This window comes from Schistosoma haematobium, chromosome 1 (assembly GCF_000699445.3).
Source record: "Schistosoma haematobium chromosome 1, whole genome shotgun sequence".
Taxonomy (NCBI): domain Eukaryota; kingdom Metazoa; phylum Platyhelminthes; class Trematoda; order Strigeidida; family Schistosomatidae; genus Schistosoma; species Schistosoma haematobium.
The window spans coordinates 86,663,850-86,691,827 of record NC_067196.1 but is presented as its reverse complement, the minus strand read 5'-3'; the positions used below and the strand labels follow the sequence as shown (position 1 = coordinate 86,691,827).

The 27,978-nt window shown below is 32.9% G+C and overlaps 1 protein-coding gene across 2 annotated transcripts in view; it reads right to left on the bottom strand.

The window, feature by feature from the left end:
* RIMS2_2 (Regulating synaptic membrane exocytosis protein 2) overlaps window positions 1–26,603 on the bottom strand; it is a 44,655-nt gene extending 18,052 nt beyond the window's left edge. Inside the window, exons 1-3 of one of the 2 annotated variants that reach the window (XM_051208522.1) lie at window positions 25,695–26,603; window positions 7,978–8,362; window positions 5,705–5,883 (exon numbers count right to left, since the gene is read on the bottom strand). In XM_051208522.1, the coding sequence (XP_051075402.1) occupies window positions 5,705–5,883; window positions 7,978–8,362; window positions 25,695–25,804 (674 nt within the window). In that variant the 5' untranslated portion in view covers window positions 25,805–26,603. Of the gene's footprint in view, window positions 1–5,704; window positions 5,884–7,977; window positions 8,611–25,694 lie in introns of those variants that run through there. The other variant, XM_051208523.1, reaches the window with a different exon arrangement.
* Between the last annotated feature and the right edge of the window lie 1,375 nt (window positions 26,604–27,978).

Sequence of the window (27,978 nt, the reverse complement as noted above, 5' to 3'; positions counted from 1 at the left end):
GTAATTGATGACATTAAAGTATACCAGGGCAAAACGAGTTCCAGTGGTCCTGAGTTTTCAATAATACCTTAATCTATGATGAAAATCCAAGTTATGAATTAGGAATTCAGTCTCAAATGGTAGTAACATAATAGACTTAGTTTTATACTAAATTACAGAAAATAATTAACAGAAAGCTCTAGTAAACCTGCATAGTTATATCTTTGTTGAAAAATCCCATCAAGTGGAAAACAAACATAGTTGAACAAATCAACTTAGCTAAGAAAACACGTTTTTATTATACTTTTCATTACAAAATTATTCATTTAAAGTGATAATGAAAATTAGCATTGTCATGTCACTACTTACTATCTTAATTATGAGTTATTTTATCGCTTAGTTAAGGAAAGAACATATAATAACTAGCCGGACTTAAAGTCACAACGGATTGCTTTGATTAATTACTCAAACCATTGTTTAACTAATTTTTTTTCGTGGATTGGTTGATGTTAGAAACTAACACTATTGGATGCCGGCTCAGTGGTCTAGTTGGTTAAGCGCCTGGCGCGAGACCGATAGGTCCTGGGTTCGAATCTCGCAGGGAGCGGGATCGTGGATGCGCACTGCTGAAGAGTCCCATACTAGGACGAAACGGCCGTCCAGTGCTTCCAGGTTTCCAACGGTGGTCTAACATCAATTGATTCATGATCTCAATCAAAAAAATAATTTTCTAGATTTTTCTCAAGTTTTAATTAAAATCAGTTCACATAACTGGAGCAAAGTCTGTAATTATTTTATAGTTAAATAAGTTATGGAGGTTATGTCAATTTGAAATCAACACTTAATAAACTTTGAAGATAGAAACGACCTAAATGTTTGATCTCAGTCACAGTTGTATTTATGTGTTATAACTTGTGGTCTGTGTGCCCTGTTTATGTTTAACGTAACGATACCGCCAATTAGAGAGCAGTGAATTATCGATCGGATCAGTGACGCATAAAGCCCGAATGAGTAGTTTAGAGTCCTTACTGGTCCTGCTTTCCTCCAAGTCCAGCCATTTAAGTCCAGAACACCAATCTCAGCCTCTGCAACATGAATCATTTATTTCAAGCATACTGGGTTTATATACCAACCAGACAGACTACAAGGTACCATAGAATATGAAATAACATTTGTACAAGAATGAGTCAAATGTGACTGTGAATGAGGGAGGTAGTAATTGATAGACTATAACTCAAGAATGACAAATCGTATAATAATAGTTCATAGGTCAAAATAAAGCTTATGATAAGAGAGACATGAATACGAATAGTTTAGTTGATTAACAATTATACGATAAAAATATAAGTATAGTATCGGTCAACAAATGGATCCTAAAAATTACCATTCATTATGCTTATCGGGACCTAACATTATGAAACTTTCGTCCAAAATCACTAGATTACCTCAAATTATTAGCAATCTCACTACTTAATATGAAAGGAATTGTTACGAAATTCCATAGTTTTACATCATGGATTCAACTTAGACAACCACTGGAAATCTAGAAGCATTAAATAGCTATTTAGTCTTAGTATGGGACTCCTCAATCGTAAGTAAATACGAGAAATTATACCGAAAACCTTGAGGTTTCACAGTAGTCACTTAACTTTTAGACTACTGAGTTAGTAGCTAATAGTACACGTTACTGCTTTTAGTTAAATCACGATACTTTTTGATTATTATTCATTGATACGAGTGGTATTTATATCACAACCGACATGGATAAACTCCACTGGGACATGGTATCTCACTAAGACTGAGAATTGGATTTTGAAATTAGTCACCAAATGTTACAGTTGAATTTTGTAGGTTTCTATCGCCTATTCATCTTAGACAACTATTACCAACCGAGAATCGAAACTAACCAACCAGTATACAAATTCACAACAAAAATTCTAAGTAAAATGATAGTAATCATTCAACCATGTTAGCATCAATTCCTTCTAAGTTTCATCTAATTACAACCTATAATATTAAAATATTAGAAATATGAACTTATAATATAATTCCATAAAATTGATGTCAGTTACTAGCTAGTGTTAGAGATCAGTTCAACTACATTAGTCATTCCATCATTTTAACAATATCGATTGAGTGGTGATGATTTTTAACAGACCCTTCAACGGTCAGCAAATAACTTTGAGATCTGATTATATAATATGAAACTAAAACTATGCTATGGCAGTAAGGGTACCATATCAAAGGAAATGGTATGTTTACTCGATCACTTCGGATTTACTGTCTTACTTTCCCTGATACATCGATTAATTATTTCGTTTGGTAAAAAGTAACAAAATGTATCAACGGTAGTACTGGTGTATTGCTTTAAATTGAGACTCTACATAATGTATAGAATGACGTCTACAAATATCCAGCCGATAAATCCTCAGGTAAATCCTGACGGTTATTTTAATATAGGTATGAATATATGGTAAAAAGATTGCCTAATGTATCTAATATCGATTGCATTTTGGCAGAAAGCTATATGTCCTTCAAACTATGTCAACTTTTGACATCTGAATTAAGTTAAATCCTATTTAACCTTGAAATCATCATATACAGATAATATTCACACACACACACACCCATACCAGTTCTCTTTGGGTCCATTGAGTAAGATAGAAAAAGCGTAGGTGTCAAAATAGAGAGAACCATTCCGTAATTTGCCTAAATTAATCGACCCAGTATAAAATCAATTGAATGAGAGACTAACTGGAAAAGTGATCGTCTAACAGACTGTTATATAACTCTTTCCCTCTTTCCATATATATATGAGCATGAATACACATAACATACTAAAGTAGATAAATTGATCAATATACATGAAGTAATTGAGCTCATATTGACATAGTTGATGCGTATAGATAGATAGATAGACAAACTGGTGCTTCTGGTTCATTGACTGGGTCAATTTTTGAAAAGCTTCTTTTTATTCGATTTCCTCTACATCATGCTGCAATGAATTACAACTTAATGATTGAATTGTTTGTTTCGTTTGTGTTCGAGATAGATGATATTTAAAGGATAGAAATATCATCAGATAAACTGCTTCACAGTTAATGGGAAAGTACACCATCAGCATTAATGTAGAATATAAACAAGTTGGAAGTATCCTAATAGGTAGATTTTATAATTCCTGTATTCAATTTGATTCTAAGACCTTACAACAATAAAACCAATAATAAGAAGCACTGATAGATTCTAATAACTAATATTTGTTAAAAGGTTTAATGTTGAGGGAATGATGAATACTCTGTACATTTTCCCATGACTTGAAGCATGTATGATTGGTTTGATGAACCACAAGAGATCCATTTGAGCAGTTAGCTTAAGAGTTTCAGCAGTTCTTGAGTTTTAAGGGCTATTCAATTAAGGTTGCCTTATGAAAGCTACACTCAAAAATCGAAGATGTCATGTATGTTGATTTGGAACTGATAAAGTTGACAGTAAATTAACATCTGTCTTCGACTGGTAAGCTAATAAACACATGTCATCAGCCTGTAAACTTCACCCATCTTGTAAATGAAAGGCAATATTTTAAAATGAACGATCTGTCCTTTCATGAGTCTCCTAGGTTAATGATATGTATATTACGTGTATAGATGATCCAGCAGGTTGAATCCAACATATTTGTAGTTGCTGGTATTTTCTTGAGATGACAAATGTGCTTCATTAGTATCCGATTCTCTTTATACCAAAATGAATGAATTGTGTGTTTTTTTGTCTACTATGACGTAATGACATTAGTTAAGCAAACATAGAAAACATGGGACCACGTTGAAATCCAATAGGCTTGTTCATTCATCTGTTTTTCACTCAACCAGTTCTCTAAACCTGTGTAAATTCTTCCAATTTTGTAAGATAACCAATCTTTCCAGTCCTATACAATTACCATCCCATCTTGATAGGTCTTCTATGCTTATTTTCGAATGGTTTGAAGTTTATTGAAACTTTTTAGATCATCTGGAATTATCACGAAATTTATTTTACCGGTATCCGAACTACACATAATTAATACCTCAGTCCTTATGTTTTTTTGAATTCCATCTTCAAATGGCTTCAGATTTGTTTATTCATTTTAAATCTTTCCATCATGAAAATTCACTAACCCATATTATATCATACCTCTATGTTATATTTTAATATGAATACGGTTGCAAGCAGCTGATAAGAAATCACCAAATAAAATGAATTCATATTATTCTACCTTAACTTCAGTTTAGGCTTCATTTAAACCTTGTCTCAACTTAAAACATTTCGGCAACATGAACACACACATGATTAAACAGTTCACCTTCAGGAGTGAAGTTTCTTCACAAATCATTGAATTTGGGATTTGATGTTCCACATTGCATGATTTAGTTAATATGTGATATTACACCATGATTATTCACTGCCATTCATTGGTTTTATGTAATTTTACTTTAGACACGTTTCAGTTCCTGTTATATCCCGATAAGAATAATGAATAGTAACTTTTGAACCCATTTATGGACCAATATGCGGAGAAGCAGGTTCGCTAAATACTCTAGACTGCTAGTACTGGTTTTATTCGTCATTGGTCCAGTCGATAATTCACTGTCCTCTAATTGGCGGTATCATTACGTTATACATTAATAGGGCACAGGGCCAAATTATAACAGTTTCATAGGACATTTTACGGTTTTTTATTTAATAAAATTCAAGGAATCCATCTTGTTTCTGGGCCTTGATGAGTTATTTACACGAATAGAATACCCGGGATTATTTCTTAATTGTTTGATTTGTAGTCAATGAACTTAAATCCATTGCTGAAGGAAGATTGACCATTATAAAACACTGAATTGTATACCGAAAGACTGGAAGTTCAATGTAGTCATCCCATACCGTAGTGAAACATCGGAAGAAATCAAAAGGATTTTAAACAAACATGATATAAAAGTGTATTTTCAGGTTTGTGACACCATAAGATCAGCATTAGTGAAAGTTGAGGATAGGTTCCCAAAGGAAGAACAACAGAATATTGTTTATGAGATCAACTATTATGATTGTAATGCAGATTATCTGGGAGAAACTTCCAGACAGTTGAATGTGAGGTTGAAGGAACACAAACAATGTTTGGAAAATGTTCCTAAATCCTCTGTTGATCTAAAGAAATTTGAGAATAGGTCGGCGATAGCGTTACATGCATGGGAAACAGGACACACGATCAATTTTGAAAGGAGAAAAATACTTCAGAAAGGTTTTAACACTCATAAAGAAATATTAATAGCAGAAGCGCTGTATATATGGGCGAATAAGCACAGTCTGAACAAAATGGATGGTATTCAACTAGCAACTACATGGAAAATATACGTTTAATGACTTCTCTATACTCGTCACCCAATTTTTGTCAAATTATTCGTTCTAATATTCACGAATATTTGGGATCGTGGGTGCGCACTGTTGAGTAGACCAATGCTTCCAAGTTTTCCATGGTGGTCTAGCTTCAATTGACTCATGATTTCAACTATTAAAATTACTATAATATCCACAAAAACCCCTTTTGATATTAAAACTCAATCCATCTAAAAAGCCATAGAAATCAATCACTATGCATGAAGCTTTTCTACATGTGCTTTACTTCAATACTATTAAATAAATAGTATTCATTTAAACAAAAAATAAGACAAAATAACAATTAAAAAAGCGAGTACAACTATACCTTTTAACATCTGATGATTTCGGTTTGGAAATAAAATCCTTAATACTTTCACCCAAACGTCCAGTAATACTACTATTTATTGAAGATTCCATATGATGAGGTAAATTCCCACCAGATGTCGTTACTATTTGTCTATCTGATGTGAGATTTTGTGCGCATTGCTTACAGACCCAGTGAACCTTGAAAAAAGGAACCAAGATTTAAATATACATGTTTTCAACTGTCATATATAATTAATTTGAAAATGAATTTTTGCCACTAACTGATACAAACTAGTCCCTAGTTGTAAACTAAACAAAGATGGGGAAGCTACTACTCATCTGGATACAACCAGTATTATATATGTGAAGTTATAAACAACAAGGTTATCGTTTTCTAGTTCCTATTAGGATTTTATTAGTTTTTTGTTAGTACCAGTTCTTCAAGAAATTCAATTCCGAATCGTATAGATTGTATCTTTCCAAAATCGAATAAGTTTATTCTTATTCGCGTTTTCAATTATCCGTTGTTGATACACTGGGATATTAAACAAAGATGGATGGTGGCTAGCAGCGGAATCCAAATTATGCACTTCATCCTATTTCAGACTAGTCAGCTGGATGTACCTGCATCCCAGAGTTGAAGTTCATTCCGGGACTCGAACTCAGTACCGTTCACTTCGAACTCCATCGCGTTGTCAACTTACCTACTGAGTCCTGATAGCCACTTTCCTAAGTAATGGGACGAAATTTAAATTCATTTGGTATTGTTTTTTTGAATATTCCCATTGATATTTAGGACTGCAATTGATCAGTTGCATATTAGGAATATTAGTTGCTCAATCGCTTTGGAATATGTATATCGCGTCCAGATGGCCTTCATATTGTTACTTAGTCAAGAATTTCAAATTAAGGCTGGACAGTGGGTAACAGTGGAATCCAGGAGGTGTGCTTCATTCAATTTGAAATTTGTCAGTTGGAAGTGCATGTATCTCAATCCTGATATTCGCATAAGAACTCAAACTCAGCATCCTTCGTTCTAAACACCTAACTCGTCACCTACTGAGCCATATACATAGACGAGGGATATTTCCGGACTCCCAAAAACTTAGTAGACGTTTTTACTAATTAATTATGTATTTATAACAATTCACAAGCGTTATAAGCAAAGATGGATAGTAGCTAGCAGTGGAATACAGTACGCGCGTTTCGTCCTATACCAATACCAAGTGAATTTCAACGTCACACCATTCCACAAGCAGGTGTCTATCAGGACACAGTAGGTAAGTGGATAACGCGATGGAGTTTGAAGCGAACGGTACTACATTCGAGTCCCAGAGTGAACATCAATTTTGAGATGCAGGTAAATCCGGCTGACTATTCCCAAACAGGATGAAACGCGTATCCTGGATTCCACTGCTAGCCACTATCCATCTTTGTTTATATTGTTCGTCCATTAATTAAATTAACTTTTAGGATATTCATCGATCGGTTGTTAATTGTGACTAAGTTACCATCTTTAAGAGATGATCACGCTTGCATTATTGTTACAGTCAAATCAAACTTTACTAGATAGAACATTTTTTCTTGTAAGTATTACTAAGCCAGTCAATTAGAGGATGATAAGTAAAACAAAACAGACTTTATAATTACAGACTGCAATTCAGTATTATGGTGGTAATAAAGTATTTTCCATAGATCAATCTACTGAATTTCTAGCATTCATCCTTTCCTATGGATAAAATAACTGTTTAGAAAGATGATCAGTCTAAAAAAATGTCAAATCATCTCTTATCATGTCAACTTCTAGTTACTAAAATAAGGTTATCGAAAACGTTGGAATCTAGTTGATACTTTCGCCTTTTTTCAACTGTGTGTATCAGTAATGAATCTTGTACTCTTATAGATGATAGCATTGAAAACCGAAATTTTAAAAACTTTTCTTCTCAAGGAAGAAATTGATGAAAACTCTTTTTAATATTTTTGAATTTTAATAGTTGAGATCATAAGTCGATTGAAGATAGGTCACCATGGAAAACCTGGAAGCACTGGACGACCGTTTCGTCCTATTGTGGGACTCCTTAGCAGTGCGCATTTCTTAGTAAAAAGAAACATGCTTTGAAGACCAAAGAACTTGTGATTCACATTTATATGGACCTTTTAAAAGACAGCTGTTTGTTTTGTTGAATAAATTAGGGGATAAATATACATATTTACTATATTTAGAGATATCCTTGTTTACTTGAATACAATTTTTGAAATTTTACAATATTTCAATTTGTATTCTAAACTTACTATATTCGGTTTGATTTCCATGTGACCTCCACATCTGGTGCACGTCCTACGTTTGCAATAAATACATGGATTTCCAGAAACGTCAGCAAATTTAGTTTTATGGCATGACTCACATACATTCACTGAATGACCAGCACTAAAACCACCAGTGGTTCCTGTACTGCCTCCAGTAACAGCGTGTGCAGCTTCAGCCATTAAATTGACTACTGTATTACCAAACGGTAATGAGGTATTTGTGTTGCTTGATGAGGATAGTTTAGTCACATTCTTACCATTAACTGTGGCAATATTGATTGGAGATTTTTCACTGGGATTAGTTATATGTGTTGAGCGTGAAGTGATGATTGGATCTCTGATACTTTGATTTCCTACAGGTATGGCTTTGCTGTAGAGGAAAAAAACAAACAAGAAACAAACTTTTGAGAAAGTTAGTTTTTTGTCTTAAAAATTTTGTAAAGTGACTATATCCTAATAAAATGATACACTTACTAATGTAAATATCAGTCCATTATTCTCTACAGTCTTTTGCTTATTGAAGCTAAGCAACTTAAACTTAAAGATTCAGATAGTATCTCCAATGAACATGCGAACCGAACTTTTTATGTTATTAGCTGGTTAAGTTACTGAGCTTCTTAAAAACTTTGCGTTTCCTTAAAAGAGTTGTCAATGTTTATGGATTATGGTTTTACGAGTATGACATTGTTGTACAACAAAACTGAACACTATTTTCTTCATGATGGTTATCAAAAGCTTGTAGAATGGTGTGTCGTGAGCCATCCAGTTCGTATGAGGCTAGTCTATGAGAGCTGTATCACAGCAATGACCTCACGAAGTCGGTAGAGATTATAAGCTGATGTTTGAAGAGTAAGTCGATCACAAGTTGTGTTACCATCTTTTCTTATCAGAATCAGTCGACTTGTGCTTAAAATGCACTGTAGTCTTGATATAACAGCGTGGAACGATGTTGAAATGTGAAAAAATCAAATGATATGGTTAGTGGAGAGGTTGACTTTTAGAGAATTCCATAAATCTGTGTTAAAAAGATCTTTTGGTAAATTTTAGAATAGGACAGTACAATCAGTGGAGTCAATCAAGTCATGAGTAAGACAGCAATATATATATATATATATATATATATATATATATATATATATATATATATATATATATATGAAGAAAGACGAAAGTACAAAGGATGTGGGAAATAGTCATAATAATGGAAATACTAGTGATAACTATTAGTAAAGGAATCAGGAAGAGGCACTGCAAGTGAATAGGACACACATTGAGGAAAGCACACAACTGCGTCACAAGACAAACCCTCACATGGAATCCTCAAGGTAAAAGGAGGAGAGGAATGCCAAAGAACACATTACGCTGAGTAATGGAGACAGACATGAGAAGAATGAACAACAATTGGATAGAACTAGAAAGGAAAGCCGAAGACAGAGTGGATTGTAGATTGCTGGTAGGCGGCCTATGCTCGATTGAGGGTAACAGGCGTAAGTAAGTGAGTAAACTCGCTTTTAAAGTTTATTCTCCCAAGGAAGGGTTAGGAGTGTTAATATCTTAATATATATGTAGGAATATCTATATTTGTGTGAAAAAAATCTTAAATATATTTTTACTTGTTCACCTTTCTTTATTCATATTGTTTTAATTTACATGAAAATAAGTGAAAAGTTTAATCGTGATTTAAAGTTTATACTGTTAGCGAAAGAAAAAAACAGCAATAAGTTTACTTTAAGGACATATATATATATATATATATATATATATATATATATATATCACTTCCATTCATCTTAGTGATATTTTTGATTGAGATGCAAACAATAATACTGACATATAATCAATTTCATTCGTTGAGATCATGAATCAATTGAAGCTAGACGTCCATGGGAAACTTGGAAGTACTGGACGGCCGTTTCGTGCTATTTTAGGACTTCTCAGCAGTGCGCATCCACGACCCTGCTTCATGAGATTCGAATCCAGGACCTGTGTGTCTCGTGAGCGAACGCTTAACCTATAGACCACTGAGCCATCATTTAACGGTGTAAATGTCTAACTTCAACTAATCCACAAAATCGAGCAACACATCCACCATTGTCTTCAGTGAGTTACTATCTCACAACAGACCCTGTTGAACTCCACTAGTCACTACTTCTCACTAGAACTCCATGAAATACCTCTTGAAGCCAGTCAATAGTGAGCATATGTGAGATCGTGAATTTGCACTGCTGAGGAGTCTCGCAATGGGATGAAATGTCCGTCCAGTGCTTCCAGTTTTTCCATGATTGTCTAGCTTCAATCGACTCATGATCTCAACTATTAAAATTACGATAATATCCATAAATACCCCTTCTGATATAATCAATTGTATATTGACGAAAAAGAAATTAAACCGAAATAAATTTGTAATTTCCTATTTACGAACAGTTTTTTTACAATTCCACTGATTATTACAACGTGATCATCCATATATATAAAGTATTACGAGATGGTGGTCAACTCAAACTTCTGAATTATTTAATATACAATTTGAAAAATACTTTCAGGAATTTTTTTAGTGTTTACATTTATTTGAACTGACTAAATGGTGGTATATTTAAATGGTTGAATGTACTCAAGAACAAATCAATAAGCCAGATATTACAAAATTCAAGAGGATACACCATGGTGGTTGATTTAACTTCATCCTTACTTGTATTTGGAAGAGACGAGAAGAGATTAGACTGAGGTTTATAAATCAAATATATATGTTGGAGTGAAAAAAATATCATATGAGAAAGCTAGTTATAGATTATTATTAGGATTATCAACAATTTGCCTAATGCTCAATTTATTTCAAATTATCCAGTGTCACCTTTGCAACTGTATCTACGAAAACTAGTCGAATAAGTTTTGTGGATGAATATATATATATATATAATGGGTTGTTATAGTCTCTACAGTGCATAAGTCATAAGTTTGTGTTCGTTTCGAAACAAATCGTATGACTGTACAGATGATTTTAAAGAACTTATCAAGTGAGGTAGTTCCGTTGTAACTTATGGTAGTATATGATACAGGTCGTAGAATTTAAATGACTATCAAGATAACCATTAAGACGATTATATCACTTGTTAACGACGGAGAAGCTTTGGAAGATGTAAAAATATTTGCAAATCTAGGCAGCATCACTGATGAAAACGGTGGATTTGATGCAGATGTGAAGGTGCAGATCAGTAAAGCAAAAGCAGCATATTTACAACTGAGGAACATCTGGAACTCAAAACAACTGCTAACCAATACCAAGGTCATAATTCTCAATACAAATGTCAAGACTATTCTACTGTATGGGGCTGAAACTTGGAGAACTATGAAAGCCATTGGCCAGACACTATCAGCAACAATCTACTGTGGGAGTGAACAAACCAGATTCCAGCAGAGGAAGAACTCAGAAAGAATTGCTGAAAGTGGATAGGACACACATTGAGGAAAGTACACAAGTGCCTCACAAGGCAAGCCCTCACTTGGAATCCTCAAGACCAAAGGGGGAGGAGGAGAAGGAGGAGAGGAAGACTAGAGAACACATTGCGCCGATTAATGGAGATAGACATGAGAAGAATGAACAACAATTGGATATAATAAGAAAAGAAGGCCCAGGACAGAGTGGGTTGGAGAATACTGGTCGACGGTCTATGCTCGATTGGGGGTAACAGGCGTAAATAAGTAAGTAAGTAACATAGTTTCGCTCATCTCAATTCATGTAGACAACTGTGGACATGAGTTCGATTGGGAAAATGTCAAAATATTGCTCAGAAGAAGGACAAAAAAACCCAGAAAATTTTCAGAGGTTTGGCACTTCAATCATGCATCCATTATTTGACATATTGAAATTAACCAAATCTATCAGCTAATAAGAAAAAGGATTAACACGTACAAAGTTAGAGTTCAGGTTAGGTTACCTACATATTGAATAACTTTTTTTCTCTCTCTCTCTCTCTCTCTCTCTATGTAATAAGTCTTTCTTTCAGGATTAACTTATTCAAAATGTTTAACTAAACCAACTGCTTATAAATTTTGTGATTGAATAAAAAGGACAATAACAGTAGTGTTATGACAAGATAATTATGCAACAACAAAAAGAACTTAGAATAGTCAAAATGTTTTACATTTTAACCATATTTTTTCTCTTTCTTTTTCTCTAACCAATTCAGTGTTAAACATAAAAAGTAAAGTTTTCATAATTTCTAGATTTCAAATGGTTGTTGATAAACAAACAAAGTTTTAATAAAGCAGATAGTAACAACCAATTAAAATGAAAAACAAAACAAACCAACAAAACTTCCGGTTTGTTAATAAGTTGTATTACAGATAATTACATAGAATCAAATTCATTTTAATATAATTAAGTTAGAAAACATTGAATATAAGTAATGATAATAAGTATATGAAATTGAATTATAATTATGTTAAATGATTAAATAAACATCGGTTACATTAAAAGATCTTTCATCTTTGACTGAGATCATGAATTGACCAGTGTTAGACCACCATTGAAAACTTGGAAGCACTAGACAGCCATTTCGTCCTAGTAAGGGACTATTCAACAATACCCATCCACGATCCTGCAATTGGGATTCAAACCTGAGGTCTTTGATCTTGCACACGAACTCTTAACCTCTAAATCACTGAACCGCTATCCAACGGTGATAATGTCTAACTTCAATCAGTCCACGATATTGCGCAACCATCTCCCGATACGGCTTAACCCCACTGGTCAGGGCTTCTTACTAGAACTCTGAGAATAACTTTTTGAACCTAGTCACGAATGAGCAAATTGATCGGTTCATGGTCTCAATCAAAATTCAACAATCTCCACAACTCTATACTGATATCTTTCAATTTATTGGTCATGAAGAATTAACCAACTAGCCATGACCAGTGGAGCTAATCCATGTCGGGTAGAGACAGGTATCTACCTCAGTATAATGGTAAGACGCTACTGTGGTTGGATGCAGGCTCAGTGGCTTAGAGGTTACGCGTCCGAATCCCGCGAGCAGGATCGTGGGAGGATTGCCACAATAGGACGAAACGGCCGCCCAGTGCTTCCAGGTTTTTAATGGTGGTCTAACATCAATCTCTTCATGATCTCAATGATTAACTAACTTTTGATAGTTTAATGAAATGGTTGCGTCCCAGGTAAAAATCCTCAGTAATATACACAGATTAATCACTGGATAGAAACTAATGTTACGTATTTTGTTATTACAAGCAATGTTCTGAACTAAGATACTGAGTGATATGGACTCGAATCACACGATTATTATTAGTCTCATTGAAGTTCTAGATGCTACCTACACAAATCCTACATTCATAATTTTTTTTACCGAAAAGAAATTCAACCTCTACTTTATATTTTTAAACAATCTGTATTATATTAAAGTTGATATTTTATAAAAAACTGTTGTGGTGTGTGCTACTGATGTCGGCAGATATATTTAGTATACATCATCAATGGAAAGTGAAGTACCTGGCTGCATAAGGTTAAGAAGATCGAAGAAAAGAGAACGAGAACAGAGAGTGGTTGATATGGAAATAAAAGAACAATGAAATCTTAGATAATTGATTGACATTTTGCAAATGAAGTATTTATTGTATGGTTCTCAGATTTTACTTAGAGATTCTGTAATTTTATATTCAAATACATTCGACTGTCCTCACTCGTATTCTCGTTCACTACACTATCATCAGTTGAAAAGTAATTAAATAAAGATAGATGCAATGTGGGATTCCTCGCCAGTTTACTCAATTTGGTAAAAGTGAGAGTTCAAATTAGGATGTTAAATTCTTGAGTCGAGTACAATATCCTTAGATTACTAAGTTAGAAATCCTAGTAAACCAAAAAATAGGCTATCAGGTCAAAAAATGTATGAAATAGATATCGATGGACAACGTTAAGTGAAAATCGATTTACATCACAAAATGTTCTTTCAAACTCTGTCGACCTTTTATTCAAAAATTATTGATTCATATTTCTATATTCTTTCTGATTATGTTAAATTTTCAAATTTTTATCTCTAAGTGATATTTACTGAAGTATGACTACATTTCGGGTACCGTTAAACACCAGATGGTATTGAATCAGTATAAGACTTCTCAACAGTGTACACCTATTAAGTCGTGATTAATGGAGTTCAGTCATGTCTGGAGTGAAATGATGATTATCAGTAGAAAGAGATAAAAATCAAACTATACCATGAATTGATTTTCATTTGATATGTATGCATCTGGATGACGAATTAGTTGTCTGATTACTGAGGGTTTGATGAGAGACCGGAAAATCTTAGGTTCAATCGATTACAAAGCTGTGGGTGTGTAACAGTGAGTCGTCTCATACTAAAAAGAAAACATCTGTCATGTATTCTCTAGTGTTCAGTTGTACTTCAATTAATGCCAATCAATTAAAAATACCACAAACAAATTCCGTTTGCGGCCTGTTCTAATGTATAGTCACATATTTCATAGTTTTAATCCTTTTTATTCTGTTTGTTACTATTATTATTATTATTCACTCATACAAACTTCCAGTGTTTTGACTAGAAGTTTTGGAACTGTTCATAGTCTGCCGATTGTGTGACAGATACAAAAATGAAGTTAATGAACTTAAGGGTAGTGACGTTAGAAGTTAGTCACTAATCTCACGTAGAGTATTATAAGTTTACATTATTATTCGTATGGTATTCATAAACAGTTGTCTACGAGAGATACTCAATGTTCGTTGGTCGGATACCATCAATAACAGTCTACTGTAGGAGACAAAAAACCAGCTTTCATCTGAAGAGGAAATTAGGAAAAGACGATGGAGGTGGATAGGACATACATTACGGAAATCATCAAATTGCATCACGAGACAAGCGCTAACTTGAAATTATGAAGGGAAAAGGAAAGAGGAAGATTAAAGAACACACTGTGTCGAGAATTGGAAGCAGACATGAAAAGGATGAATGACAACTGGAAATAAATGAAAAGAACTACCTGAAACAGATATGAATAGAGAATGGTGGTGGTTGGCCTATGCTCCTCGACGGGGGATAACAGGCATCAGTAAGTACGTAAGTAAGTATGTATGTTTATAAAGTGTTGAATATCCGTTTTAGTTTGTATTTACTTCCTTTGTAAATTCATGGATAAATGTGTTTTTTTAAAAAAAAGGAATAAATACACGCTTATTCAACTACTCAAAACACGGAAAATATTTAAATTAAATTTATTTACACGTAAACACACACACACACAAATTCAAGCAGAATGTAGTTTCGAGTCTCGTTCAGTATATATCGACATATTGATGTTAATAATAATAATAATAAAGTTGATATTGTTAGTAATTTTCCTTTATCATTTGCGTGCATCATTCAAATTACAAGTGAGTATCTTCAACCTCTCCCTCTTCATTTCTTAATTTGCTCTTTTTGTACCCAGCAACAACAACGACAACAACAACAACAACAAAAACACTCAGAAAACTTTTGGTGTAATAAATGATGAAACCAATAATTAAATTTCAAATAGATTTTTTAAGTTCTTTCCTTCTCTTTTCTTTAGACATAGAAAAAAGTTCCAAAACAAAAATGATAACAAGATAACAATCATTGTGTTGTGTTTATCCTTAACACACACACACACACACAAAAAGAGGAAGAAATTAGTTTCTGTCGGCATCAATTATGTATTTTTTTTCTCCCTTCCCTTCTCAACTCTCCTTCATGAATAATTAAATGACAACTAAGAAATGTTTAATTAACATTTAAAGAAGGAAAAAACATAAAAAGAAGTGTATCTGTAGAATGTAATGAGTGTATTCATTGAATCATGGAATGTCTAGTCCTTTGGTAGTTGATTGACTACAATCGATCAAGTTGTAATGTAAATATTAAGCTATAATATTTTAACAATATAGTGTGCATAATGTTTATTGTATAATAGTTGGAGAAGGATTTAGGGAAGAATAATTTCATCGACTGGTTGTTTATTGAAATGATGAAACCAAAATAGATATTCTAAGCAAAGATGGATAGTGGCAAACAGTAGAATCCAGAATATACGTTTCGTCCTATTTAGGATTCGTTCGCTGAATGTACCTGCAAATCAGAAGTGATGTTCATTCAGGGACTCGAACCCATTGCATTATCCACTTACCTACTGTGTCCTGATAGCCACTAGCTTTTGGAATGAGGTGATGTCTAAATTCACTTGGTGTTGTTTATTTGAATCCTCCCATTGTTATTTAAGACTGCAATTGATCAGTCTCTTATTAGCATATGTGCATGCCGTGCGTATTGCCTCGATATTTTAAGTGACACGAAACACATCAATTTTATTAAACATTATTATTTACGAAAATAACCCCTAAATAAATGTTCTTTGCAAATTTTCCTTAAATTATTGCCCGTTTACAATATCGAGACAATACACACAGTATGCATATATGCCAATAAGAGATTGGTCAATTGTAGTCCTAAGTATCAATGAGAGGATTCAAATAAACAATACCAAGTGAATTCAAAGTAGATGTTGTTAACAAGATATATCTATAATGTTGAAGGAACTAATGTGTTGAAGATATCTCAGCTGTACTGTCCATTGTGATAATGAGTGGTGTAAGTTCATATTCTTTCAAGTGTATTAGCTACCTCAAGATCATAAATAATCCACCAACTATTATGGAACCTTGACTAAGTAATCTTTCTTATTCATTGCCTCTAATTATTTTTATTAACTACAAGCAACTTATTATTTTACAACAAATAACGTAATAGTGATTAAACAAAACAATATAATTGATTTATAAAATGTTAAATAATGATAATAATAATAATCCAGAACGATAGTAAACGAGCTAATCGAAGCAGAAAATTTAGCACGTAAGCAAAACACATTACAAACAATATTAGTTACAATAACTTAAAACTCATTAAATAAAATGCTTATTATCAGAAGGGATTTTGTGGGGATTGTAGTAGTTTGAATAGTTGAGATCATGAGTCAATTAAAGATAGACAGCTATGGAAAACTTGGAAGTACTGGATGGCCGTTTCATGCTATTTTAGGACTTCTCAGCGATACGCACCCACGACCCTGCTTCATGAGATTCGAATCCAGGACCTGTGTGTCTCGTGAGCGAACGCTTAACCTATAGACCACTGAGCCATCATTTAACGGTGTAAATGTCTAACTTCAACTAATCCACAAAATCGAGCAACACATCCACCATTGTCTTCAGTGAGTTACTATCTCACAACAGACCCTGTTGAACTCCACTAGTCACTACTTCTCACTAGAACTCCATGAAATACCTCTTGAAGCCAGTCACTAGTGAGCATATGCTGAATAATATCAGATGGTAACTCACTGAAGACAATGGTGGATGTGTCGCTCAATTTCGTGGATTAGTAGAGGTTAAGCATTCGCGCTCGAGACCAAAGGCCCTGGGTTCGGATCTTGTGAGGCGGGTTCGTGGAAGCGCACTGTTGAGGAGTCCCACAATAGGGCGAAATAGCCGTCCAGGTTTGCGGGTCTTCAACAGTGACCTAACATCGATCGGTCCACGATCTCAATCAAAACACTTTTTAAATTTTTTATTAGCCATTTAATGAATAGGCATCATTCATCTTATAACCATTTTCATTTTAACAGTTTTCAATCAAGTTTAATTAATGCCATACGCAAACTGTCTATGATACGGATGTAACTATGAACAATTCCTTGTTTAATTATAGACTGTGAAACTCAAGAACACAATAAGATGGTGGAGAAGATTTGTAGCTCAGGTGGATGATTTTGATGGAGTTTTGTTCTCTGAGATGGATGGTTTGGTCGTGGAGCACAAACTTCTAAAGTTTGTGCACCTCGACGTTGACTGGTTCTTATTGACCTTAAATTTGTCATTGTTTACTTCTTTGTTTTGGGAGACAACCAAGCTGTGAAACGCATATGGAGAAATTCTAACACTTCATTTCTATCTGAAGTTTGTGCTGATGATGTCGTTCAGAAGAACGATGAAAGCTCCATAACTAAACCATCCAGTTCAGAGAATAAAACTCCATCAAAATCAAGAACACAATATTTTGGTTATTTTTAACACCTACTTTAAGTGATACGAAACACATCGATTTTATTAAACATTATTATTTACAAAAATAACCCCCCTAAATAAATGTTCTTTGCACGTTTTCCTTAAATTATTATTCATTTACAAACGTGTAAACTGTTAATTATTCACCAATGTTAGACTCAATAAACATTTATCATTGATACCATCTACATTATTTTACCATGACGATTTATTCATATGTTGCAACACATAAGGCAATACTTACCGGCTTAAGTGATATGTTAAAATAATTCATTGGAATAGTTACACAGAAAATCATTTTCCCCTTGATCGATTTTAAGTTTGTTAGTTTCCAGGTAAAATAATCCACGATAGTTATCACATGCTCAATAGTGACTAGCTATGAGAAGGAATTCTCGGAGTTCCAAAGAGAATGTATATCCACTGAAGTTAAATCGTGTCGGGTGTGAGGGAGCTACTCACCGAAGACAATGTAAGATGGTTGAGCAATATCGTGGACTGGTTGAAGTTAGACATTAAAATTGTTGGATTTCAGGTCAGTGGTTTAGAACTTAGTAGTTTGCGCATGAGAATGAACATCCTACGTTCGAGTATCACGCGGTGAATCGTGGATGTGTACTGCTGAGAACTCCTACACTTTGACGAAACGGCCGTCTAATGTTTCTAGATGTTCGATGATGATCTACTATTGATCGGTTTTTGATCTCATTAAAAACTCGACAATCTCTATAATCTGAATTGTATCATAATAGGGACTGAGACATGGAATGACTTATTATGTCGTTACTCTTGTTAGATATAGAGAGCGATTAATTGGTAAAGGTATAACATTCAAAACTATTCCACAAAGAGTTATTAGATGTATAGTTTTATGTATTTATTCAGTTAATTTATTAAATTTTGATATATCATAATTTACAGTGAATTAATTTTGTACCTTTAATTAGATTTTGTAACATATATGACCTAGCTATGCACAAATTGTGATTTCTTATTTTTGGTGTGGTTCTATGCGTTCCTTTAATTGATAAACATAAATATGTGTGTTGAGTTATAGAACAATATAATGATAAATCGGTTTGGTGATTTCGTGTTTCGATTAGCCATTAGTAAAGGAGGTGATGGATAGAACAATAAAAGTTAGGATTTCCGTTCGTTTGTATTATTGGTTGGAGGAGATCATTAGAGTGATTGACGTAAAGAGAAGTTATCATTGATGGACTCTATCATCTTGTGATTTGATTTACTGGGCAATATAAAACGTTGAGTATCACAACAACTCTAGTGTATTACTAATGTTATATTGTGCTTCGATAAACTTATCAAATAGTTGTAAGATGAAACTGATATCATTTCAAAACAATAAATGTCATCAACAAGATGACCAAGTTTTTCTCTAGAACCTGTTGATTAGAGTTAGTAATATGAACCATTTGATATCAAATCACATGTCGAAAAGCAACCCTATCACCTTGAGAGCCAAAACCATTGGATTCAGTCTCTATTGGTATCATATCTGTGGTTTGTAAGGACATCTCAAGTTAGCATGAAGACGTTTTTCAATCCTTCTTGATTTTTGACGGTCAATTCGTGATTCAAACTATCATAAAGCGATGGAAAAATAATGAAATTATTCTATTTTAGTAGAAAATATTGTGTTGTAAACCCAATGTGATAATCTATTTTAGGAACACAAAGAAAATGCATACTCTTCGGTTGAAAGTATTAGTATTAATAGTAGTAGTATTAGTATAAATTGAATGTTTCTTATCACGGATTGACATCAATCCGCAAACTTTTAAAAATCAATAAACACTGGACGCTTGTTTCCTTTTGGCATAAGACTACTCATCGGTGTACATTCACGATCCAGCTAGGCCAACAGAGTTGGTTCATGCTTACAATTTCAATCGTTACATCAGCCATATATATAAACATACCTTTATAATCGTCCACAGTGTATCGATTTGATCGTTTACGTAATTTTTAATGCTTCAAATAGAACAAATAAAAAAGTAACCTGGGATACTAGACACTCAAAATATAACTAGATAATCTTTTAAGTACCATAATTATTCTTATCTAAATTAGTAGAGGTTGAGTTATCTTTGTTTGTAGTTTCAATAAAATATCATACAAGCACTCATTCTGATACTACTCAGTTTAATGTAATAGAATCATATTAGATACGTTTTTATTCAGATAAAAGTACACTTATTCAGTAATGTTCTTCTAAAAATGTCAACGCCTGAAATCATTTAAACAGTATTCTTTTAAAACATGAAATTAAGTGAATGACCTAATTCATTACAATATTATCGTGTTAAGTGTTAAAAAGTGTTTCTGTCCATAAAAATTTTTGATCCTTTGTAAGGGATCTATTTAAGAGAAGATCAATTGTGTTTGGACATTTTTATGTTGTTCAGTATTGTAAACTCTAAATTACAACTACAAAACTGTACCGTTTCTAAGCAGTGCATAAGGTGATTAATCAGAATAGAATTATTTGGATATTGGTTCTTTGAAAGAAGATTTAAACGATGAAACAATGCACGATCAAAATTTCCGCTATATATATATATATATATATATATATATATATGCACTGGCAAATTATCTAATCTATTCTAAATTAAGTCCTCCTTTCAGCAGATCTCAACTGACGTTTAAGGCGGATAAAGTCAATGATATCCCATCGGATCATACTTCAAAATTGATCGTTATATGAGTTACAAATATAACTACGATAATGAATTAATTCTGATCAGTAGACGATCGTATAAATCAGCATTTTATAAGCCATCATTTTTCAGTTCACTTGAATAGCATAAATAGAATGTTGACCCAGTCAGTAATTTTATCGAATCATATAGCCCTTTAAACGATTAATGCAATAGAAACATCAACAATATTTGCGAACTTGGTACATTTTTATCCATAAAAAAGTCTATTGAGCTTTTGAGAAAGTTAATAATCAGTAACAAATTTGAGTGTAGATAGTAATAAACTATAGATGTTTACAAGTAAGTATACATTGAAATACTATCATTCTCTTAGGTCGTTCAAGGTCACGTTAAACAGCCTAAGGGGCATTTTATTTTCTCAAACCCAGTATGTAGTTCAAATCAGTGCCCAAATAAGTGATCTTTGGAGGCACGAACAGCTTAAGCATTTTTGTTCTATTTCATTTTGATGGAAAAACATATTTTCACTTTACATACTACTTATTTTACACTAATAAAGGTTAGTAATGTAATTCATGTAATTCACCAATCATAGGTTAATAAGAGATATGAGTAACCCAAAATAGAATAGTTCTAACCAATCTCAAAGGATCAAATGATGGCAATTTCTTTGAATTAAATTGTGCTATTTAGTATATTATTGTGTTTAGTCTGTTTGCTTTTCTGACTAGAAGTAAATTATGATTGAAAATGAGACGAAACGGAGTTATATGTGGTTTCAACAGACTATTCATAGGAATATGACAGTAATTATTTCACTAAAAACAAATGTGTTCTCTTTTACAATGAACCACACTTTGCAATAGTTTAGGATGATGTTTACCTTTATGAGAGAAAAACTACAATGTTTTCAACACTGTTCAGAAAATATCCTCATTATAACGGTGAGTTATTAAATTTTACTAAAAAAAGACTTGAACTGAAGACTTCATAAATGCTACTTATTTTGTCCATAAACAAATCTTTATAGAAGCACTGTGGCTATAGCTACGTTTAACCATGATTATTTTTCTGCTTAATATATTTTAATTATTTACCCCCTGCCTCTAGTGTTGACCGAAGCGTTTTTTTAAAAGTTAGATATATATCACTACTGAATGCAAACAAACTTAGACTCAAGGATTCCCACTTATTTTCTCCGAGCGTCCAATGAAACGAATTGGGCAACTGATTGGTTATTGAATTAATTATTTTGTGTGATAGATATATATCAATTAACTGGGTATTTCGAAAAGAAACACGTCGATCTATTCGTATTTGTTATTTACTCGAAGGTTGTTGGTAGTAAACAGAAAACGTTAGATTTATGTTTAGAGTTAATAAACGCTCATATGGAAAGTTTTTTTGTCAATTTTGAATGAACCGATGATTGTCGAGCAAACGGAATTCTAGTCAATCTATGTCACCCTGTGTCAATTAACCAATAAGCAAGATGGATCACAATTTTGTATCATTTCTCCTTATAAACTTGTCTCATGAAATTCAACGATTATTGAAGCTTAGACATAATGAAATTGTTTTTGATTGAGATCATGAATCGGTTGGTATTAGACCACCATTGAAAACCTGGGAGTACTAGATGGCCGTTTCGTCCTATTAGTAATTACCATGTGCTCACTAATGACTAGCTTCGTGAGAGAATTCTCGGAGTCCTAATGAGAAGCAGTGACCAGTGGAGCTGATCCATGTCGGGTAGAGACAAGTATCTACCTCAGTACAATGGAAGTTGGTCGCTCAACTTCGTGGATTGGTTGAGGTAAGACATTACCGAGGTTGAATGCCGGCTCAATGGTCTAGAGGTTAAGCGTTCGCGCACGAGACCAAAGTACCTGGGTTCGAGTCCCGCGGGCGGGATCGTAAAAAATGTCAGTGGACAGAAAAGGTTTTTTATTTACACTAAAGCAGTGACTTACATCAAGTCACGAAACGATAGAAATACAATTTTCTACTCATTGGGATATGACAAATAGTATGTTTATTAAAAAACAATGTGTATTTGAGTCAGTATTTCAATAAATGTCAATACATTGATGATGAGTAAAAGTATGAAATTGTCGTTTCTTACTTTGAGGATAATGAAAAATTTAACTAATTTTAATAATATTTATTTTCAATGTAACTATTGAATGGGAAGTGATATCAACTAGAGTTGTTAAACATGATGAAATACTGGACAGCTTTCCTCCCATAGTTTAGGATTCTTCACCATTTAGGATAGATGACCCCATTCTGGACATTTATGTTTTGCAGCAAGCAATGTGTCCTCAGGACACTGAGCCGGAATCCAGTGATTCAATCAATTCGTATTACTGTAAAACATTGTCGGGAGACAACACTTGCCTAACGTATGAAACGGTTGAACACCACAAATCATGGTTTCTCTCTAGAACTTAAGAACTACCTTTCGAATTTAATCATGAGTGAGAAAATGATTGGTATTAGTGTAAGAGTTTTAGTGTAGGTTGTTTAATATGTTGTTTACTTCATACAATGATCTTATTTGAACCTATCGAAAACCAGGAAGCTGGTAAACACCTATAATCTGATCAACAGTTTTTTTTATGACATTAAGTTCACGATGGAACAGGAGTCAAACAACAAACTACCGTTCTTGAATGTATTAATTACCAAAACTGACACAGGAAAATTGGAGACTCAAGCGTAGCGGAAGCCGACCTACACAGACTGAATTCTCAGTTGCAGTAGGAACAGAATTAACTGCGTACAAACTTTGTTCAAGAGGGCCAAGACACCTGCAAAACACTTGCAGCGCGTAAAAATTAAGGAAAATATCTAAAGACTATCTTTCAAAAGAACGGCTACCCAATCAACAGCGAAAAAAAACCAACCAGACGAGTCAGCAGAAACAAAATCAAGTACAGAAACCAACAAACAGATCACCCTACCATATGTAAAAGGCGATATCAGAAATTACAACGAAATTGTTGAAGCCGTTTGGAATACATATAGCATACCAACCAGAAAAATCACTTCAGTCAACCCTATGCGAACCAAAGGACAAAATGACAAAAGAAGAGAAACCGAACTTCATCTAGAAAATAAATTGTTCGAACTAAGAAAAACACTACATCGGACAAGGCGGACTCTCTCATCATCTTTGTCTGCACGAATATCACAAGGCATGCCCTGAAATGGAGTCCTCAAGACAAAATCAAAAGAGGCAGACCAAAGAACACGTGGAACCAATGATTGAAGGTAGATGTAAAATTTAACTGTTAATCACTGCAAATAAAATATAATAATCATTATATTCAGATGTAGCTTAGATCTACTTTTGGTTTTTAGTAAATTTTCGTCTCGCAGCTATGCCCTCTCCTTCGCATCGAGTAATATCAGTTTTCGTTCAGTTAAAACAAATTAAAATTACTAAACGAAAAACATAATAATGCTGTAATTAAAAGCTATATTTTAAGTAGTGGCTAACAGTAGAAACAAGGATGTGTATTACATTTTATTTGAAACTTTTCAATAGCAAGACTATAATTTATGAACGAACCAATCAAATATAAAATAACAAGTCTTGGATTTTGGCGCGAAATTCATTCATACATCTGGTTAAATAATTTTTTAGCATTATAGATAGTGTCAGTTTGTTATGAAAACCATAAATCTAATTCCTAACCATAACCATCGACTGTAATTCATAATTCTAGTTCCTCAGATCGGTTTGGTACTCTTAATTATTCCTAGTAAATAGGTGGACATTTTCTAGGTCACTCTGGTGTTACTCAAAGGTCGTTCATAGTGTTACCTACTAAACTACTGAGTGATCTAAAACGAATATTTCTGCGATGTACGTTTCATATACTTCTTAATAAAGTATTTCGTCTTAAAAACGTTTAAGTTACTATTTGATGGATTAAGCATAAAAATTTTGGTCTTGAAAATATTTCACAGACGTTTTGAATAATTCACATCTAGTTTATTCTATTAAACATAATTGAATAACTCTATGTACTGGTACAACATGTCGTCTCAAATGGAAGAGACATTTTCTCCCAGATAGTCTTATTTTTGAAAGCGGTATAATTTGTTCATATAAAATTATCTTGCCTGTCGCAAGCCCGGGTAAAGGAGGAGGGTTGGGCGTGGGGTCGGCAACTTCATCCCATAGAAAACAACCTTGCTAAGAAAATATTGACCAAGTAAGCTTATTACAAATCTATTGGTCACTATGAATGTAAGCACAAATTCCTTGTAAAGAGAATATTTTCTTCAAATTATTTCACTTTATGTAAATAGATAAGGTTAACTATAACACCGTAATGTGTTGCAAACTCTTGTACTTGGCTTATTAATTGTTTTCCGCATGAGAACCAGTGATACTAACCTTGAATACTCAAAATGATGTCATGGTGACTGAATTCAAATTGTTGATCCTTTAATTCATTTTGTATTGTATGTTTGAATTTTCTCGTTTGTGTTTAGGACTGCAGTTGATCAGTCTCTTATTAGCATATGTACCAAACAATTGCAGTCCTAAACATCAATGCAAAGTTTCAAACAGACAATACAAAATGAATTTAAACTTCACTACATTTCACAAGCTAGTAGCTATCAGAGCCCAGTAGCTAAGTAGATAATGCGATAGTGATTGAGTTGAAAGATACTGGATTCGAGTCCAGCAATGAAGATCAACTTTGGGATGCATGTATATCCGAATAGAACGAAACGCATCTTCCAGATTCCATTTCTAGCCATCATCCATCTTTGCTTATATGAATCCATCAGTTATAAAATTCATTATTTTAATCCACTAAGTTACTCATTTCATTAGAAATTATAAATAATTCATATAGTTTAATAATATATAATATATAATAACATACCTAACTAGTTGTGAATCTTTAGCCTCCTCTTGTTTTTGTCTATTCATTACATCTTCAATAATTTTTCTTTCTTCTGGAGTTAAATGTGATAGATCTGGTATATTATCCATTTTATATATTATTGTTATCAATCAATCAATCTATCTATCTATCTCTATATAATATAAGGATGGGATAATTTATGAATAGATATATTTACATGTAAATGGTGAAAAATTAAGAGTAGGAATTTTCATTGCATAATCATACGAATTAATTCATGTAGTCTCCACAGATTTCATTGAAAATTCATTATATAATAGAATAATTGGCTTATAATTAATTAATAATGATATATTCATCATTATTTTAACAAGTTATACATCCAAAGAATGAAATACTGATAATAGTAGTAATGATGTATAGTTATTGCTTAGATTATGTAATGAATGTACAGACTGTATATTAAATAAAAAAAGATATCTTTGTAGAGTTTATGTGTTTTTGGGGTGGGGTGGGCTGGGGTGGTGTTATGAGAATCGAGCTATATCCATTTGGCAAAAACTGCTAATTAATTCCTTTAAATTTACAAACTTCTGATATTTGTTATTTATATTGATAGTTTAGGGCGTAGTTACGGGATTCTGTAATATAATCTAAGTATATTATTATTATTATTATCATTATAAAGGAAAAGAGCATACATTTAGACGAATAGTAATGCTAATCATCGCATTTATAAACATGTTTTGATTCTCCCATTGGTTACTCTAATGGATAATTCATGCATGAGATGAATTAAAACATTTCTCTTTTGACAAAATCATTAAACTTTACTATTATTATTATTATTATTATTATTATTATTATAAATAATTATGATGACCTTGACAGTAATATCAATGATAATGAAAATGAATTGAATTGTATAATGTTTTAACTTATTAGATGATTAAAGAAAATATGAGACAGAACATAAACTATTGACCATAATATGAGTACAATCGATCAATTTTTTTCCTGTATTCTTCTGAAATTTTTCTTTTTTTTTGTTTTCTATTTTCTCTATTTTATTTATTTATTTTATAATATTGTTTCTCTGAGCTCTAGATAGTTAGTTAGTTGATAAGTTGTTAGTTCTATCTATTTCGCCTACCCTCAAAAGAATACGGACGCACAGAATGTATATATGAAGTGATATTACATACAAGCAAATCTATTTGTTTACTCGATATGATTAGTTATTTATTACTCTTTCTCCCTCTCTCTCTCTCTCACTCACACACACACACACACGTTCTATTCATCCACCTACACATCGTCATATTTTACCAATGAGAAAGATGGGAAGAAAATGAACAAACAGGCATTGATAGAAATAGGGTAACATATTCTATACAAACAACAATGAGAATGTATCCAATACATATATATATATATATATATATATATATTATGTAATAATATAATAGACAAATCAATTATTCTAATCTATTCCCTTTAGTTGTATATTTTTTTGTTTGTTTGATGGAATCGTTTTGTCATTTATTCCTTTTCTTATAAATTGTCGTTATGCAGTGCATTTTTCACATGTCTTTTGTTTCCCTCATTTCGGTTCTGGCAAAAAGTACAATTTAGTTACTGACTCTTTCTAATCAATTTTTAATCAATCAATCAATCAATGAATTAATCAATAAATCTGAAAGAAATGTTTGAGCATTTTGTAATGATTTTATCAATTTATTCCAATCATTTAACAGATAAATATTTTGATAATAAATCACTTTTTTAGAATATGGGATGTTTCACTTGGATACGTAGTAATTAGTTTTGAGTAGGCAGTAGAATCCTCATTACTGCAATAAGTTTAGGGATATCAAAGTATAATTATTAACAAACAGAATGAAAGAACTGCACATTTCATCTTAAATGATATTGGCTACAAAGTTTACTGTTTGTTATGAACACTATGAAGCTTAGCTAATATGAAATAAACTTTTTACTTTGAACATAAATCTTACTACTGATCATATCATAAATGACCCGAATTAACATCCTGTATTCAGTCAGTCATCAGTTATAAACAATGTAGAGCCTGGCTCAAATATGTATCAGTACAAGTTAACATGATATATTAGTAAGACTAAATGAAATTCACAAGACAAACACCAAACGGGTCGTAATAATTTAGTAGTTATTGTTATGAGAATGACTAAACATTGAGAACAAAGTTAGAAAGGCACTGAGCAAGATAAGAAATACTGGGGCTTTTGTTTTATAAGGAGATCAAAAGTGTACCTGTGGC